Source organism: Mastigoproctus giganteus, chromosome 5, assembly GCF_048544385.1.
Source record: "Mastigoproctus giganteus isolate SK-2022 chromosome 5, ASM4854438v1, whole genome shotgun sequence".
Classification (NCBI taxonomy): Eukaryota; Metazoa; Arthropoda; class Arachnida; order Uropygi; family Thelyphonidae; genus Mastigoproctus; species Mastigoproctus giganteus.
Genome location: NC_143579.1, coordinates 212,076,051 through 212,090,779, shown reverse-complemented (window position 1 = coordinate 212,090,779; position 14,729 = coordinate 212,076,051). Strand labels below are relative to the sequence as shown.

Genomic DNA, 14,729 nt, shown 5'->3' with positions numbered 1-14,729 from the left:
GCATTACTTATTTTCTATATGATTAGTATATATATATTTGTGTATATATATATTTCAAATTATTCATTCTATGTATAACAAATTGATGATAAATAAAGTTATTATATATCTGTATAAGAATAAAATGAGCATGCTGATAAAACAGCACCCTCTGACAATGACTGCATCCATATTCTTTATACAGATTATAATTTAATTATACGCTGTGTGATTATATGTTCATACTCATGCAATGAAAAGTGTTCAGAAATTTTGCATAACTAGATATGCCAAATTTCTAAACACTGTAACAAGTTATTAAACAAAGTAAAATCTACAGCTGTAGAAATCATCATCATCTGCTTCTGATGAAACAGGCAAGAGTTGTTGGTCAGAGCATGTATTGGTCATACTCACCTTGTGCACCTCCTTTTATTGGAGGGAGGTGATTTCCCACCCCACATTATTTGCACTGTGGTTTACCACTAACTGTAAGACATATTCTTATTAAATGCACTTATGTCTGCTCCACATAATTCCAATCCCTCTCTAACGTACAAGTCTTCAGCTCAGTCATTATCAGGGACAGCACCAATCTTGAGTTTTACAAATGTCTAAAACTGAAGAGCATATATGCTCTTCTAACCCATTTTAATAACTTGTACATTTTCACTTCACATGAACAGGGCAATTTAATCATAGTAGCCCTTACTCCAAAAAAACCCACTCCGACAACAACTATCATCGTGTTCTTTCATTTTCATACTCTCTACAGCTAGTCCCATCTCACCTAGGTAGGATGAGACTTTCTCCCAACAGTTAGACTGATAGCTCCATGTACCAGAGATGGGTACTAGGAAGTTGCCTTCCAAGTGTTTGCAGCTTCATATCTCTGTCGTTAAGAAACCAAACATATAACATAACCACACACACTAAGTGTGTGTATGTGTGTGGGGTTATGTTACATATAATACAGTATATTATGTATTGTATTACATGTTACTTCACAGAAGCTATGTGGAGTGGAAGGAAACTTCTACTGTTGCCTAGACAAGATACACAATACCATGGCACAAACCGTATGTCCTGAATTGCTCTAGTTGTTACTTTTTAATTTGTTCCCTTTTGCTCATACTGTATCTTAGCTCTCTCACTTAGTTTCTGGGGATGTCTTTCTTCTTCCACTATCTGTTTCCTCCCTCACCAAATCCTCTACTTCTACTGCATTTCTCCTTTCTTTATTCTCAGGCAAGGGTAGCATGGTGTTTCTTATCCTGGTAACTCGGGTTTTTCATCCAGCAAACAGAATCTACCGTAGAACACGTGCAGTTTACAGACAATATACATTGAGCAACATGGCCTTAGTTGCTGATGCTCCTAAAAACCCTACAAGAACCTTATTTATTCTTTGAGGTTTCCAGCTTTTCTGGAAACCTTCAGTTAGTGAAATTTTCCAACTAGTAGTCCCTGGTGTGCCTCCACGTGGCTAGGAATGGGAGTTAGGGGGTAGGATCAGGTGTCCCCACTCCCTGGCTGCAAAGTCACCAGGTGCCGACACTCAACATACAACACATATACAGGTGACCCCCGCTTAACGCTGATAATTCATTCCGGAAAAACAGAGTGCTAAGTGAATCCGCACTAAGTGAGCACCGCATTCCATAAGGTAACATATGATTTGTGAGTTGCAGCCGGTGCCATAGGATATTTCCTAATGAATAATAAATGGTAATGAAAAGCTGCACAAATGTCGGTCAAAATATTTAATATTCAAATATTTGTACATATCAAATATTCTGCATTACATACGTATATAAATATGTGGTAACTACTTAAAATTCCAATTAACATCATGAATTTAATCATGAAAAATGTGTCAATTTTGGGTTGTACTTTGGCCCTCTTCCTGGTAAACTAACTAAAAGGGGTGTTAATTTTAAATCCCCTGCAGCATTACCACCCAACAATAAAGTCAACTGATCCTTCGCCACTTTGAAACCTGGCATGTTTTTTTTCTTCTTTCAATATGAAACTTCTTTTAGGCATTCATTTTCCAAAAAAATCCTGCTTCACCTATGTTAAAATACTTGTTGAGAAGTATAACACATAATACCCCTCTTCAATAATTTTTAACAAGTTCTTTTTTGAAAGTTTCGGCTCCTTGATCTGCACTTGCGACTTCTCCCTGGATTTTAAATCTACCAGCCCTTACTAGTTTTAAATGGTTCCACTTTTTTTTTTTTTTTTTTATAATATTTAACTTAACTTAATTCTGCATTGGATATTATCTTCAATAAAATTAGTTAAAGTCTCTCCATTTCAATCCTAATAGCCGGCCTAGTCCTGGTTGCTTGCAGTGGAACAGCTGTCTTTCCCACTGCTAAAATTAATTCTTTATTTTTTGTAATTGTTCTTACAGTTAAACTTGCCAGTCCTAAATTATGGCACACATTTGCTTGTTGTTGACCGGAATCGATTCGCTTCAAAATGTCTAATTTAATTTTCAAATTCAGTCTTTTTCTTGCATTTATAGTCTTCGTACCGTGTCCAGATGTTGTTGCTTTTTCATTCTTATCTGCCATTAACTCTTCGAAAATGTAACTGCGTTGATTGCATTAATTATGATACAATGCTCAAGTAAACTGTTCATTACGCACAATGACTAGACTTCGGATAAATGCATATAACGCAAATATTACAAGCAATATACTTGATCATTTTTTAAACTGTTGATCTTGGAACTACTGTGTAACAAGTCGCTGTACTGCAATTAAATTAATGTGTGAGAAAATTTCACTGAGCCTGGGAAAATTTCCCAAGTCAGTGTGGGGAAACGTTTTAATGCTGTTTTGCTATTCATTTTCAAGCTATCGACTCCATCAAATGAAACATTTCTTTAAATATGACAAAAATGCAATCTGTAAAAGAGCATTATAGTGATTTGTGACAGCATTATAGTCGGATACGGGTTATAATATAAGAACAGCGTTATAGCGAACCGCGTTATAACAAGGGCCTGCTGTACAAACACTTCAACACTAAACACACATTTGCTGGCATTGGCTTCTGCCTTACAGATGCTACAGTGGCATATAGGGGAAACCCTGGAGACTGCCTTAATTGCTAACAACACTGTATCTTAGCTTTGCTATCATCTATTGTTCTTGATTTGACTTTTTACGGTAAACTCCCGCTATTCGCGGGGGTTACGTTCCTGAGAAATGCCGCGAATACCGAAAACGCGAATACTGAGTTATGGCTCCCATAGTAATAAAGGGGTTCCATTCCAAAGTATGAAATATATAAGAAAAACTAGTGTAAAATTTTGTATATGTATGTATTATATGTACCTTCATAATATGACTATGTACATAGTGAAATGCAAGCATATGGCATCGAAATGAAAATAAGAAACAATTTATTATTAAATATAATATTTACTAGAAATTTCAAACAAGTCTTTCAAACCAGCATCTTTGCTAGCTAAAAAAACTTATACCGCCAGTTCTATCACCAGTTTCGCTAAAGTGTTGATAAAGGTGTTTTGCCTTTTCACGAATGATGAGTGAACTTAAGGGAATTTTATTTTGAGTTCGGTCTTCTATCCACAGATTTTAAGCTTTTTCCATTTTTTTCTAATTTAACGTCATGAGTTACAGAGCAAATGTTTGAAGCAATTAGCGCATTTTCACGGACACTACGGCGGATTTTTCCTTCCGATTTTTTGATTGATCGTACCGTTGACTCATTGATTTTATGTTTTGCCACTGACGAGACACTTTCATCATTAGAAATTGTCTAATAACTGAATTTTACTCGCTAATGTCATCACCTTCTTTGATCTTTTCACAATTCCCCTGTTATTCGTAGCCATATTTTTGTAGGGGTTAGAAAAGAATTTGTCCACAATAAAGTCACTTTCTTCCGTTAACACACTCGAAAAAGTGTGTTTACACTAACACACTGCAAAACGGTAGATTTTTCACTTTTGTAAGCATATCAATTTATAAATTAATAAATTTATAAGCATATAAATTAAAAGCAAACGACGAAACCTTCCATGACAAGCGCATAACACATACTGAACAAGGATTAGCGAGAAGTGTTGCTAACTCTTAATAATATTTTCCACTAGCCGCATGCTCAAAATCCGCTATTTTTAACACTTAACCTGGCAACTTTTAAAATTTGCATTTGTTGGGTGCCTCAAAATTTTTTAAAACCCCTACATTATATCCAAACAAAAACTTCCAAATTGCACATCAAATGCAGTTTATTCTGAGGAAGGAATCAAAAATAACAACCACCATTTAACAGAGTTGATGAATTTATGCAGTGGCAATATTAATCACTTGATTTCTTGGATGGAAAAAAATCATATTTTGCAAAATACAGATTTTTGTGAAGTTTGCAATCTTGAAATGCGGCTTACAAAAAGTAAATGTAAAACTGATATGTTTAGATGGATTGTAGGAAACTTGCTGTAAAACGAAGAGTATTAGACATAAATCATTTTTTGATGATAGGAGATGATCGTTATCTCAAAATTTATTATTTCTATACTTCTGGTCCCAAGATTGGTCTCAAGATCGCACTGCTCTTGACTTAAATATCAATAAAAACACTGTTATTGAAAAATGCAAAGATCTGAATGATATCAATAATTGATTCAGTTAGTTAACTAGGGGGGATATCAGAAAATGGAATACCTGTTGAAATTGATGAATCAGCATTTTTCAAAAGAGAATATAATAGAGGACGATTAATAGGAACACAATGGGTTTTTGGTGCATTCGAAAGAATTAACAAAGGATGTTTTTTTTAGTTCCGGTAGAAAATAGAGATAAAACAACTCTATTATCAATTATAAGAGAGTGAATATTGCCAGGTACAAGAATCATCAGTGATGGATGGCCTGCATATAAAGATCTCTACCGAGACATTAATTATACCCATAATGAGGTTATTTATCGCTATAATTTTGTTTCTCCAGGTGATTCAAGTGCTCTTACTCAAGATATTGAAAAACACTTGGTTACATGCCAAAAGAAAATTAAAATACCAATTTGGAACACAGGATAGGCCACTAGAAGGTTATCTATATGAGTTCCTATTTAGAAGAAAATTTTTTCTAAAGAAAAATACTTTGATTACCTTATTTTAGAAATAAATAAATTAGAAAGGTAAATATTTTTTTTTTTTTGTATTTTGAAAGTTTCGATTGAATTTGATTTTCCCTAATGTTTTATTTGTTAAATTTTTTCTAACTTTTTTTAAGCATTTATTTTTTATGGCACTCATTAATAGGATTTAGCCTTCATTTTTGTAGGGATTTAAAAAATATATATTATATATAAAAAGTTATTTATTTTCTGTTTTTAATATAAAATAAAAATCTAAATTAGAGTCGAAATTCAATACCTCATCATATGCGTCTTGTGTGCCTATTTTGCGAAGCAGTTCTTTAGGTAAAACAAATTTTACAACACTTTTCAACTCTTGAGCCCACATTTTTCGATTTGATTCAACAATTTAAAGCTATGACCCAATGGTCATGTCGTTTGGCCGCGGGTGTAACTACCTATTGAAATTGTTGGGTTTCCCTCAGGAAAATCCCTGAACGGTCATGTCGCTTTATATGTATATCAATAAAACTTTAAAGTTATGAAATATTTATATTGTTAAATAAATATTTCTTAATTTAAATGTTACACTGCCGAAATATATAAAATGCTTTTACATTTATACTCTTTTCGCTATTACATATTTTAATCCGCCAAACCTGAAGCAATTCCACTAAAACTAGCGGAAAACCGCTAAATTGGCAACGCTGTTAGCGAGAAACATCCACGCTCGCGATTTTGTCACCCCTCTCCCCCAACCACTGACGCTGTTTTGACTGGGAAAGATGATTTTAGCCACGCCGATGTTTTTTTTATGGCGGAAAATGTTCACGGCGATTTAAAATTCACATTTTTTTTTTAGGTTTCATTTTATATTAAATCAGCGACCGCGAATAGTGGGGGTTTACTGTATTTCTAATCCAGTTGTTTTAATCTTAAAAAAAAAAACAACAACAATTCTGAAAAGCACATATGCATATCATGAACTGTATTTAAATTTTATGCAATCTATGTTAGCATTTTCAGTTACTAACTGAAATTACTTTTTTGAAATATCTCAACCCATTGCTAATATATACATTATCTCTTAGATTTCTAAGAAGACAATTTATGGTCAGTGTTATGATATGCTGCTGAATTCTCCAGCAGGAAAAACTTTGGATATTTCTTGCTTCACTATGGAGCGGTATAATGCTATTGTTAAATACAAGACAGCATATTATTCTTTCTGTTTACCTGTACAGCTTGCTATGTATTTGGTAAGTTATATTTTTTTTTTTTTTTGCACAGAACCTATGATAAAGCAGAGATGTTTTTGTTTTCTGCAAAAATATATAAATATGCATGGATCTTGAAGCTTACTATTTTAACCTGTATTTTTCTTCGGTTTATTTTAAAATGTTAACTTTTATAAACAATAAAATGCCAGTGAATAAAGGTATAATGTAAAAAAGTAGCATAAATGTTTATATGGTTCAATTTCAGTTCACAGTAGTCAAAAATAAATAAATAAAAAAATAAGGTTACTTTTCTATGTATTTTCATAGTTTTTCTCTGCCTGTAATCAGTCATATGACCTCCAAAATTGTAACTCTCACTTCCTGAGCATAAAAGGATCATAAGTTTTCTTAATATAATTAGATTTGAACATGGGAATAACATTTACTCCACCCTCAGAGTCATGCATTCACTCCTCAAAAAGTGGATTCTGGAAATGCATCATGATGTTATGTACTGTGTTGTGTATTGAAACTCTTTCAGTATGTAATATGATTCAGTTAATATTTGAATCATATTGAAACCAAATGATTCAAATTATTTTGTGACCAAATGATTTAAAAAAAAAAAAAATTCAAATCAAAATCATGTAGACAAATATACATGCAATTGGTGATCACTGAATTATGACCATCTACCTAATACTATGTTGAGCCACTGTTGACACGGAAAACAGCCGCTATTCACCTAGGCATTGATGCCACTAGTTTGAAGATTTCCATAGGGATCTGCAGCAGTGCTGCCTGCAAGTCTTTCCACAGTGTCGGAATAGATGATGGTTGCATGTCCATATGCCTCACTTCCTGTTCCAGAATGTCCCACAGGTGTTCAGTTGGATTAAGGTCAAGTGAATTTGAAGGCCAATCAAGATGTGTTATCTTCACTGTGTTCCTTGAATCACTCTTGCACAGTGCAGGGCCCAATGACACTCACATTATTGTGTTTTGAAAGATCTAGTTTCTGTCTGGGAAAAAAATGCAACATGGAAGGGTGCACATGGTTTCCTAAGAGCTGCCAGTAGACCTCACCATGAAACATTGGTCATGTCCTATATGACAAATGTTTCACTGGGGAGATCTACTGTTAAGCAACTACTGCCACCTAGCTGGATAGTGGGAACCATGCACAATGCAATCATCAACTAGTGTTGCTTGTGCCACACGCATGGAGGCATCTGTCAGCATATTACACTGGATATTTGGACTCGTCCAACCAGCACGATTGTTTCCAGTGTCCAACCATTGTGTTGTTGACACCATCATTTGCTGTCAGCTATGATCATTGGTTAGGAGAGGGTCACTTGGGTTGTCTAGGAGCCCCATGCATCTAAGTGTATGATGCATTGTCATTTGGGATATTGTTTTTGCATTCTCCATAATGTATTGCAATATCAACTGTTGCACAGTGAGCTGCCATTGAGCCCATACACACTGCAGCCTTCACTTATCATGAACATCCACCTTGTGTAATCCATTATAGTTCTCTTGGCAGGAGGTGGTTTGATCCATTCAACACCATTCCTTGTACACCTAAACCACAGTGGACCATGAACAATCAACAAGACATGCAGTTTCTCATAGAGAACATCCAATGCATGAGCTACCACAATCTTACCCTTTTGAAACTCCATGATATCTTTACTAGGTCCCATAACTGTTATTTTATCACTTCGACTTGCATGTGCAAATTATCACTGCTCTAGAGTACAAAGCCGTTTGGCTTTTTATATTGTGAGCTATGTGGCATAGTCCATCATGAATGGTGTGGTTATAATTCAGTGGGGATGTGTGTAAATTGTGCCTTTAGGCACAACTGGAATTAGTCGGCATCATACAAGCATTAATCTGCCTGTAATGCAACTGAATAGTTCATCTAATCTCTCACATGATTAATGCATGAATAGTTGATGCATTAATCTAAATACTTATATATTAGGTCAAGATCCCAATAGAATTTGGTTTGCGAGTGGTGTTAAATCTTTTTTTTTTTGGCAGGAAGTATTAGCATTAGTAGTGGCATACGATGCGAGAAAGAAAGCTTATGCAGCATCAGCCAAAAAAAAAAATGCTCCCATTTCACCCCTCCGTTCATTCCAAATACCTGAGCTCAGCCTTAAGTTTATTTAGGCTATCAACTTCCATAAAAAAAGATAATAATAATAAGATTCTTTATTAACATAAATTTTATACACTAGTGATTCATTTAGTTGTTTATACAAGTGATTTTGATTTATAAAAAAAAATAAATAATAATAACAACTAAATAATAATTAATAGATCAAAGCAAAAATAATAGTCAAAATGTAAAAATGAATGAAGTAGTAATTACAGCGAAAAAGGACTACAAGTTGAGCAGAACATGAAATGACATCGGCTAACTAAGATCGGCACTTACATAAATGTCCTTTACAAACAGCAAGATGGGACAAGATGCCATCTCGATATGCCTTGTCTATATTCCACAGGTCGATGTCGAGCGAGTTGAGAGTATCCAGAGTCACATTAGGGAAGTGTCTTTTGAAATTCTGTAACCGCTGGAGCCTTGAGCATAAGGAAGGGGTACTACAGAGATGTCTGCCTGGCAAACGCCAACCAACCGTGTTCCAGATGTTGATGTGATCCTGCTTAGCTGAGCACAGATGAAGGAATGACTTTATTTTTAGCACATGGGCTCTGTGGACTATGGGCGTATATTGCAGGTTGCAGCAGAGAGTAGATTTAGATGTTGTGTAGATTTGGTGCGACCACAAGTTGGCCCACTTCAGCACCCAGAATTCGAGGCCCCATAGTTTCCTGAGGCTGGTGGGTGGTGCCGCCGACCAAATTTCCACGGCATAGGAGAGTACACTACAGAAGTAAGTTGCGAGGTACTTCTTGATTATTTTCTTATTGTGCGTTTTGCACAGATCAATTTTCATTCCACAGAACGCTCTCGGGGCTTTGGAATACTGAGCTTGGATTCGTTTTTTATAAGTGAGATTGGCATCAAGGATTACTCCTAGGAAATTGACACTATCTGTGGGAGTCAGGACATTTCCTGCCAATACCGGAAGTAGAGAAGATGCAGTATCGGCAGAAGTCATCCGACTTGGCATAAAGATGAGATAGTTTGACTTCTCTAGATTGACTGACAGGCCAAAAAATTTAGCATACTTATAGAATGCATTTAGGTAGCTGTTTACAAATTCAGAGGCGGTTTGTCTTTCTTGTCTGTTCCACCAATCAACTACCCACTGGCTAAAGGCAAACTTCCGCACATCTATCCTACAACTGCCTTTCCTCAATTTGAAGATATGCCCTCTCAAGTGATCATTCTGAGCAAAAGGCAATCCCATCAGCATTGAGCATGCTCAAAGCATTCAGGGCTTTATACACCTCACTCAGATCACCTTGAAGGTGCCTAGTCTCCAGACACTGTAATCTGCAAAACTTCAAGTCTTTCTTTGTAAGAGCAACCCTTCGTTCCATTCACTAATCTTGTTGCCCTTCTCTGTACTCATTCCAACAGCTCTACATCCTTCTGAAAATGAGGCCTCCAGACCTGTATACAGTGCTCAAGGTGTGGCCTGACCGTTGACTTATACAAGGGGATAATCACCTCATCCCTGCTAGAAAAATTCCTGTGTATCATTGACAAGACACCATGAGGTACTCTTGCAGACTGTCTGCACTGCTCAGAAAACTTCATATCTGCCTGCACAATTATTACCCCCAGGTCCTTTTCATTCTCTACCACTGTCAGTGTAGTAGGTCATCCACCTAGTGCCTTGATTGAAGCAGTCACGTTTTTTGTGAACTCCTTTATAAAAGTGCTATTTTACAGTGAAATCTTGGAATTTTTAATCGGCAATGGTCTCAAATGAAAGAGGGAAGTAAACTGGAATTACAGGTGACTTTTCATGAGACTTAGACAATTATTTTAAGAACTATGGACTTTAAGTTTTCATATGTAAAGCTGTATAGTAACATGATAGCCTATATGTGATTTTCATTAGAGTGGACCAAGCACTTGGGAAGCCTAATAGTAAATTTAAATAGTTTCATTCTATCACTCCCATAGCCTCTTGTTGCTCATATGTATGGAAATGCTATTTATGTATAGCATAGAGTTTCTCGCTGTGCTCATTTCTCGTGTTCCCGATCGGTCGCTTTGGAAACAATACCAATGCCATCTTGGATCGGTACCGAGAGGAACAGCATAAGGCCGTTTAATAGCGACAGTTTGGTGCTATAAAGTGTTAATTATTGCTGATGCTAACTGAATATAGATACAGGAACAATACTTTAATTGCCAGTTGACTGTAACATGGAATACATACTGAAATTGGAAATGCATTTGTCACATGGACGCCTAGCGCTGACGAAAAGAGGAAAACTAGGGTTTTTCGGGGGAAAATTTAGAAAAGAAATACTGATCAGATACTCAATCAATATACATCATTAAACGAGGAAGGTCCGCTCTATTTAAGAAACCACTCGAAAAATTTCTGGACAAGTTGAATAAAAGCTACGAGCATCCGAACATGGCTCATTATCAACCACGTGGTATTCCTGTTTGCTTTTATTAAGTCCTGTGATCAGAGTATGACACTGGTATAAATTGTATTTTATTCTACTGTTTGTGATTACAGTTGTTATCTCTATATGTGCCCAAAACTTAATCTGGGCATAAATCAGGATCATTAACTACACGAACTTGTCAGGTACCAAACATCTTCGTTCTGTGCCCCCAGGAATATAACAATATAATCTTGTTAATCCAAACATCTCTGAAATCTGACATTGTCCAAAATGCCAGCAGAAATCGCCTCTCAAATGGACGACTGTGCTGGACTAGAGACCAAGACCATTAATAATGATGACCCCAAAGAAGCTGCATATAATCAGAAACCACAGCCCTCATCAAAGAAAAGAAACAAGCTATGCATAGCCCCAAAGCATAAACGAGAGACCAGATCTCAGACTGACCCCAACCTGAGCTACAAACTCAAACAACAAAGCCACTGGAAGTGGTTAGACTCCTTGATCCTACCCTGCCAGAAGGACTGGTCCCAGAACAAATCCTGTTTCTCAGAACTGAGCTTGAAAACTTGCTGAAGAAACAGAACAATCGAATTACTACATGGCTACGAGCAGATATTGTGTCCCTATGGACTAAGATGGAAACTATTCTCCTCATGTCTCATATCGAGTCCGAAAAGGCCAACACTAAATTGGAAGCGTTTCTTCAAGGTGGGGAAAATGAAATGCTACAGTGCACCCTGACCTATTCTGAAGTGTTGAGGATAAATGCCTCCCGGCCAGACAGCAGAGACAAACCACCACCAAGAAAGACATTACTCCCCAAACCACACTTAGTGGTGCTCAAGCCCACTACACCGGACACACACAAATAAAGTGAAGATGTTAAGAAAGCTGTGATGGAGTCTCTCACAGAAGACCTAAAGTGCACAAGAATAAAGTCCATCAGGAAAACCTGAAACACTGGAGTGATAATTGAAACTGTGACCAGCGATGACGCTAAATGCATCTTAGAAAATTCCAAAATACCCACCCTTGGATTGGTAGCTCAACCACCAAGGCAGAAGGGTCCATCTTCTGGTGTTATGACCTGGAAAAGGACACATCAACCACCATTATAGAAGAGATTTACAGATGAAACCTGCAACAAGACCTACCAGAGGTTGACCCAACAACAGTGGTACGGCCAAAATATCAAACAAAAAGCAGGAACGGTAGCACCATAAATTGGGTGATTGAACTAACCCCGGATGCCTGGTGAATCATAATGAGGCACCCCCAAATATACATAAATTGGGGAGCACATCGATACAGGGAGCATGTAGCGGTCCCAAAGTGCTTCCACTGCTGCCGACTCGGACATACGACACATACAGTGTTCCCAAACTGTGACCTGCAGGGAGAAGGGACACAGTTTCAACTCTTGCCCAAACAAGGGTAAAGACCCAGTTTGTGTGAACTGCAGGGACCTGAAGATGCCGCATACACATTCCCTTCGTGATACAAACTGTCCCACTTACCTGAAAGCCAAGAACATCCACCAGGAAAGAATCAATTATGGGAACTCTGAATAAAGGATATAATAAAAGTCTAAAATGTATGCAAATAAACGCCCAAAGAGCATATGCAGTCGCAGGTGAAATCGCAAAAAAGGCAGAAGAAGAAAACTGAGATGTTCTACTAATTCAGGAATCCTACACAGTTGCAAATAAAGTCTGGGGATATCCCTTAAGGTACAAAATTGTACAGGCAGATGGTATAACCCCCTGGGCAGCCATCATTGTGCAGAACGTGGACCTAACAGTCACCAAAGTCACTCACCTCTGTTCACCTTGGGCTGCCTGCACCCACATTGTGTCACCTCTGGGAGAGATGTTCCTCATCTCTCTCTCTCTCTATTGTCATCTGGAAGAGGACATAAAACCAGCAACCCAATACCTCATCCGAGCTCCCAACAGACAAAGTACTCATCTCAGCCAACGTAAACTGTCGTTCCCCCTTTCATTCAGCTGCACCCAGGAACGGAGTGCGCTTGGAAGAATACATCACTGCCAGTGGACTAATAGTCCTGAATCGCCCCCAACAACTTACCAACTTTTCCCTCCACCCTCTGGGAGGCAACACTGGATGTGACATTAGCTACCAGGTCCCTCGCCAATTATGTCATGGACTGGGTGGCTCATGAGGAATGGACCACATCAGACCATCGTGCAGTTACCTTTACCATTCAGTGAGCCCTGCAGCAGCCACTGATAGCCAACTTCAAGCAGCACAGGTTTGCTGTGGATCGTGCCAGATAGGATCACTTCAAAGAGCAAATAATACTAAATATGCAGAACCTACACCAGGATGGTACTCGGACACTCATCAGCGTGCAGTGACCAAAGAGATTATAAATGCAGCCAACCAAGCCATAAAAAAGAAAAACCCGAAACTAGGAGCGGTGACATGTTCGTCAAGAGAATTAGCCGCTCTATGCAACCAAGTGCAAAGGAGAAGATGAGCCTTCCAGCGGCTACAGGGCCCCCCTCAGGACGTTGAAACGTTTAAGCAGCAATACCGGGAGACAAGAAACGTCTATACTTCAATGATCAGGCAGCAGAAGAAGCTGTCCTGGGAGCATCTTGTCTCCTCGATGGGAAACCAGGATCCATGGGGCACCATGTACCGAATTACAATGAATAAGATGCCACGGGGTGAGGTTGTTACCTCGGTGAGGACACCCCAAGGACATATGACCACCAATTGGAGAGACACAGTTGGCACCATTTTGGATGCCATATTTACTCGACCAAAATACCCTGAACAGGAAAAACTCTGCAGCAACAATGATGAATACAGCACTACCTGCCACGAGGCACCCTTCACAATGCCGGACTTGCACTTAGTTGTACTAGCAGTTGTTGGATCACCTATAGTTCCATGTTAATAGTTAACATAGGATCAAGAAAATAAAAAATAGGAAGATGTTTCTTTCACATGGCCATCTCTCTGGTACTTCCTCAGGGGCTTAAAAGTAAGTGTTCAAAAAAAAAAAAAAAAAAATATATATATATATATATATATATATATATATATATATATATATATATATATATATATATATATATATATATATATGGGTTAATTTAAAAAAAAAATCCCAAGTATTTCATAGCATTCTGCACAAAAATTAATTCTTTGAAATCTTCAGTTTATTTTTTTAAAATTACAGAAATATCATTTTACAGTAGATAATCTGAGGCGAGTAGTCTGTTGCATTTATATTTATGCTACATTTGATGTTTGACAACTATCTTCTGCTCTTATTTTTACATAGGGAGGAAATGGCACAAAGTTTTTCCCAGGGAAATCTTTTACACAGATTGTTTATTCACAATTTTTCTTTGCTGAAGATGATTCTTCAGTCTGACAGATAAATTTTCTTTAAAAAAAAAAAAAATTTGGTGACACTGCAAGAAAAATTATTTGAAAATTTTTAACTATTGCAGTTAAAGAGCATAACATCTTATATTTCCATTTCCATGCTGTGTTATTAATCAATCCAAACAATGAAAAATACAGCACTGTGGTACTACAGAAAATATTTCAACACAGTAATTGAAATCAAATGTACTTTAATGCATTTGATTTTCAATCATGGAGATTGTACTGCTCCCACTGAAGACAAAGGAAGAGTGTTTGGCATCAAGGTTTTGGCTTGTGTTCAGTTTAGGCAGAACCATGGATAATAGTGTTTGTCTCTAAGTCTTGCCTTTCTAAACTGCTTCTGAAAAGGCAAATTTTCTAAACATTTAAAAATCTGCCAGGAAAGCTATTTCAAAGCTTA

At 37.2% G+C, this 14,729-nt stretch overlaps 1 protein-coding gene across 2 annotated transcripts in view; it reads left to right on the top strand.

Moving 5' to 3' along the window:
- Fpps (Farnesyl pyrophosphate synthase) overlaps positions 1-14,729 on the top strand; it is a 72,238-nt gene that overhangs the window by 42,206 nt on the left and 15,303 nt on the right. For both annotated transcript variants that reach the window (XM_090374359.1, XM_090374357.1), the window contains exon 6: positions 6,194-6,361. In XM_090374359.1, coding sequence (XP_090230485.1) covers positions 6,194-6,361 — 168 coding nt within the window. The remainder of the gene's footprint in view (positions 1-6,193; positions 6,362-14,729) is intronic.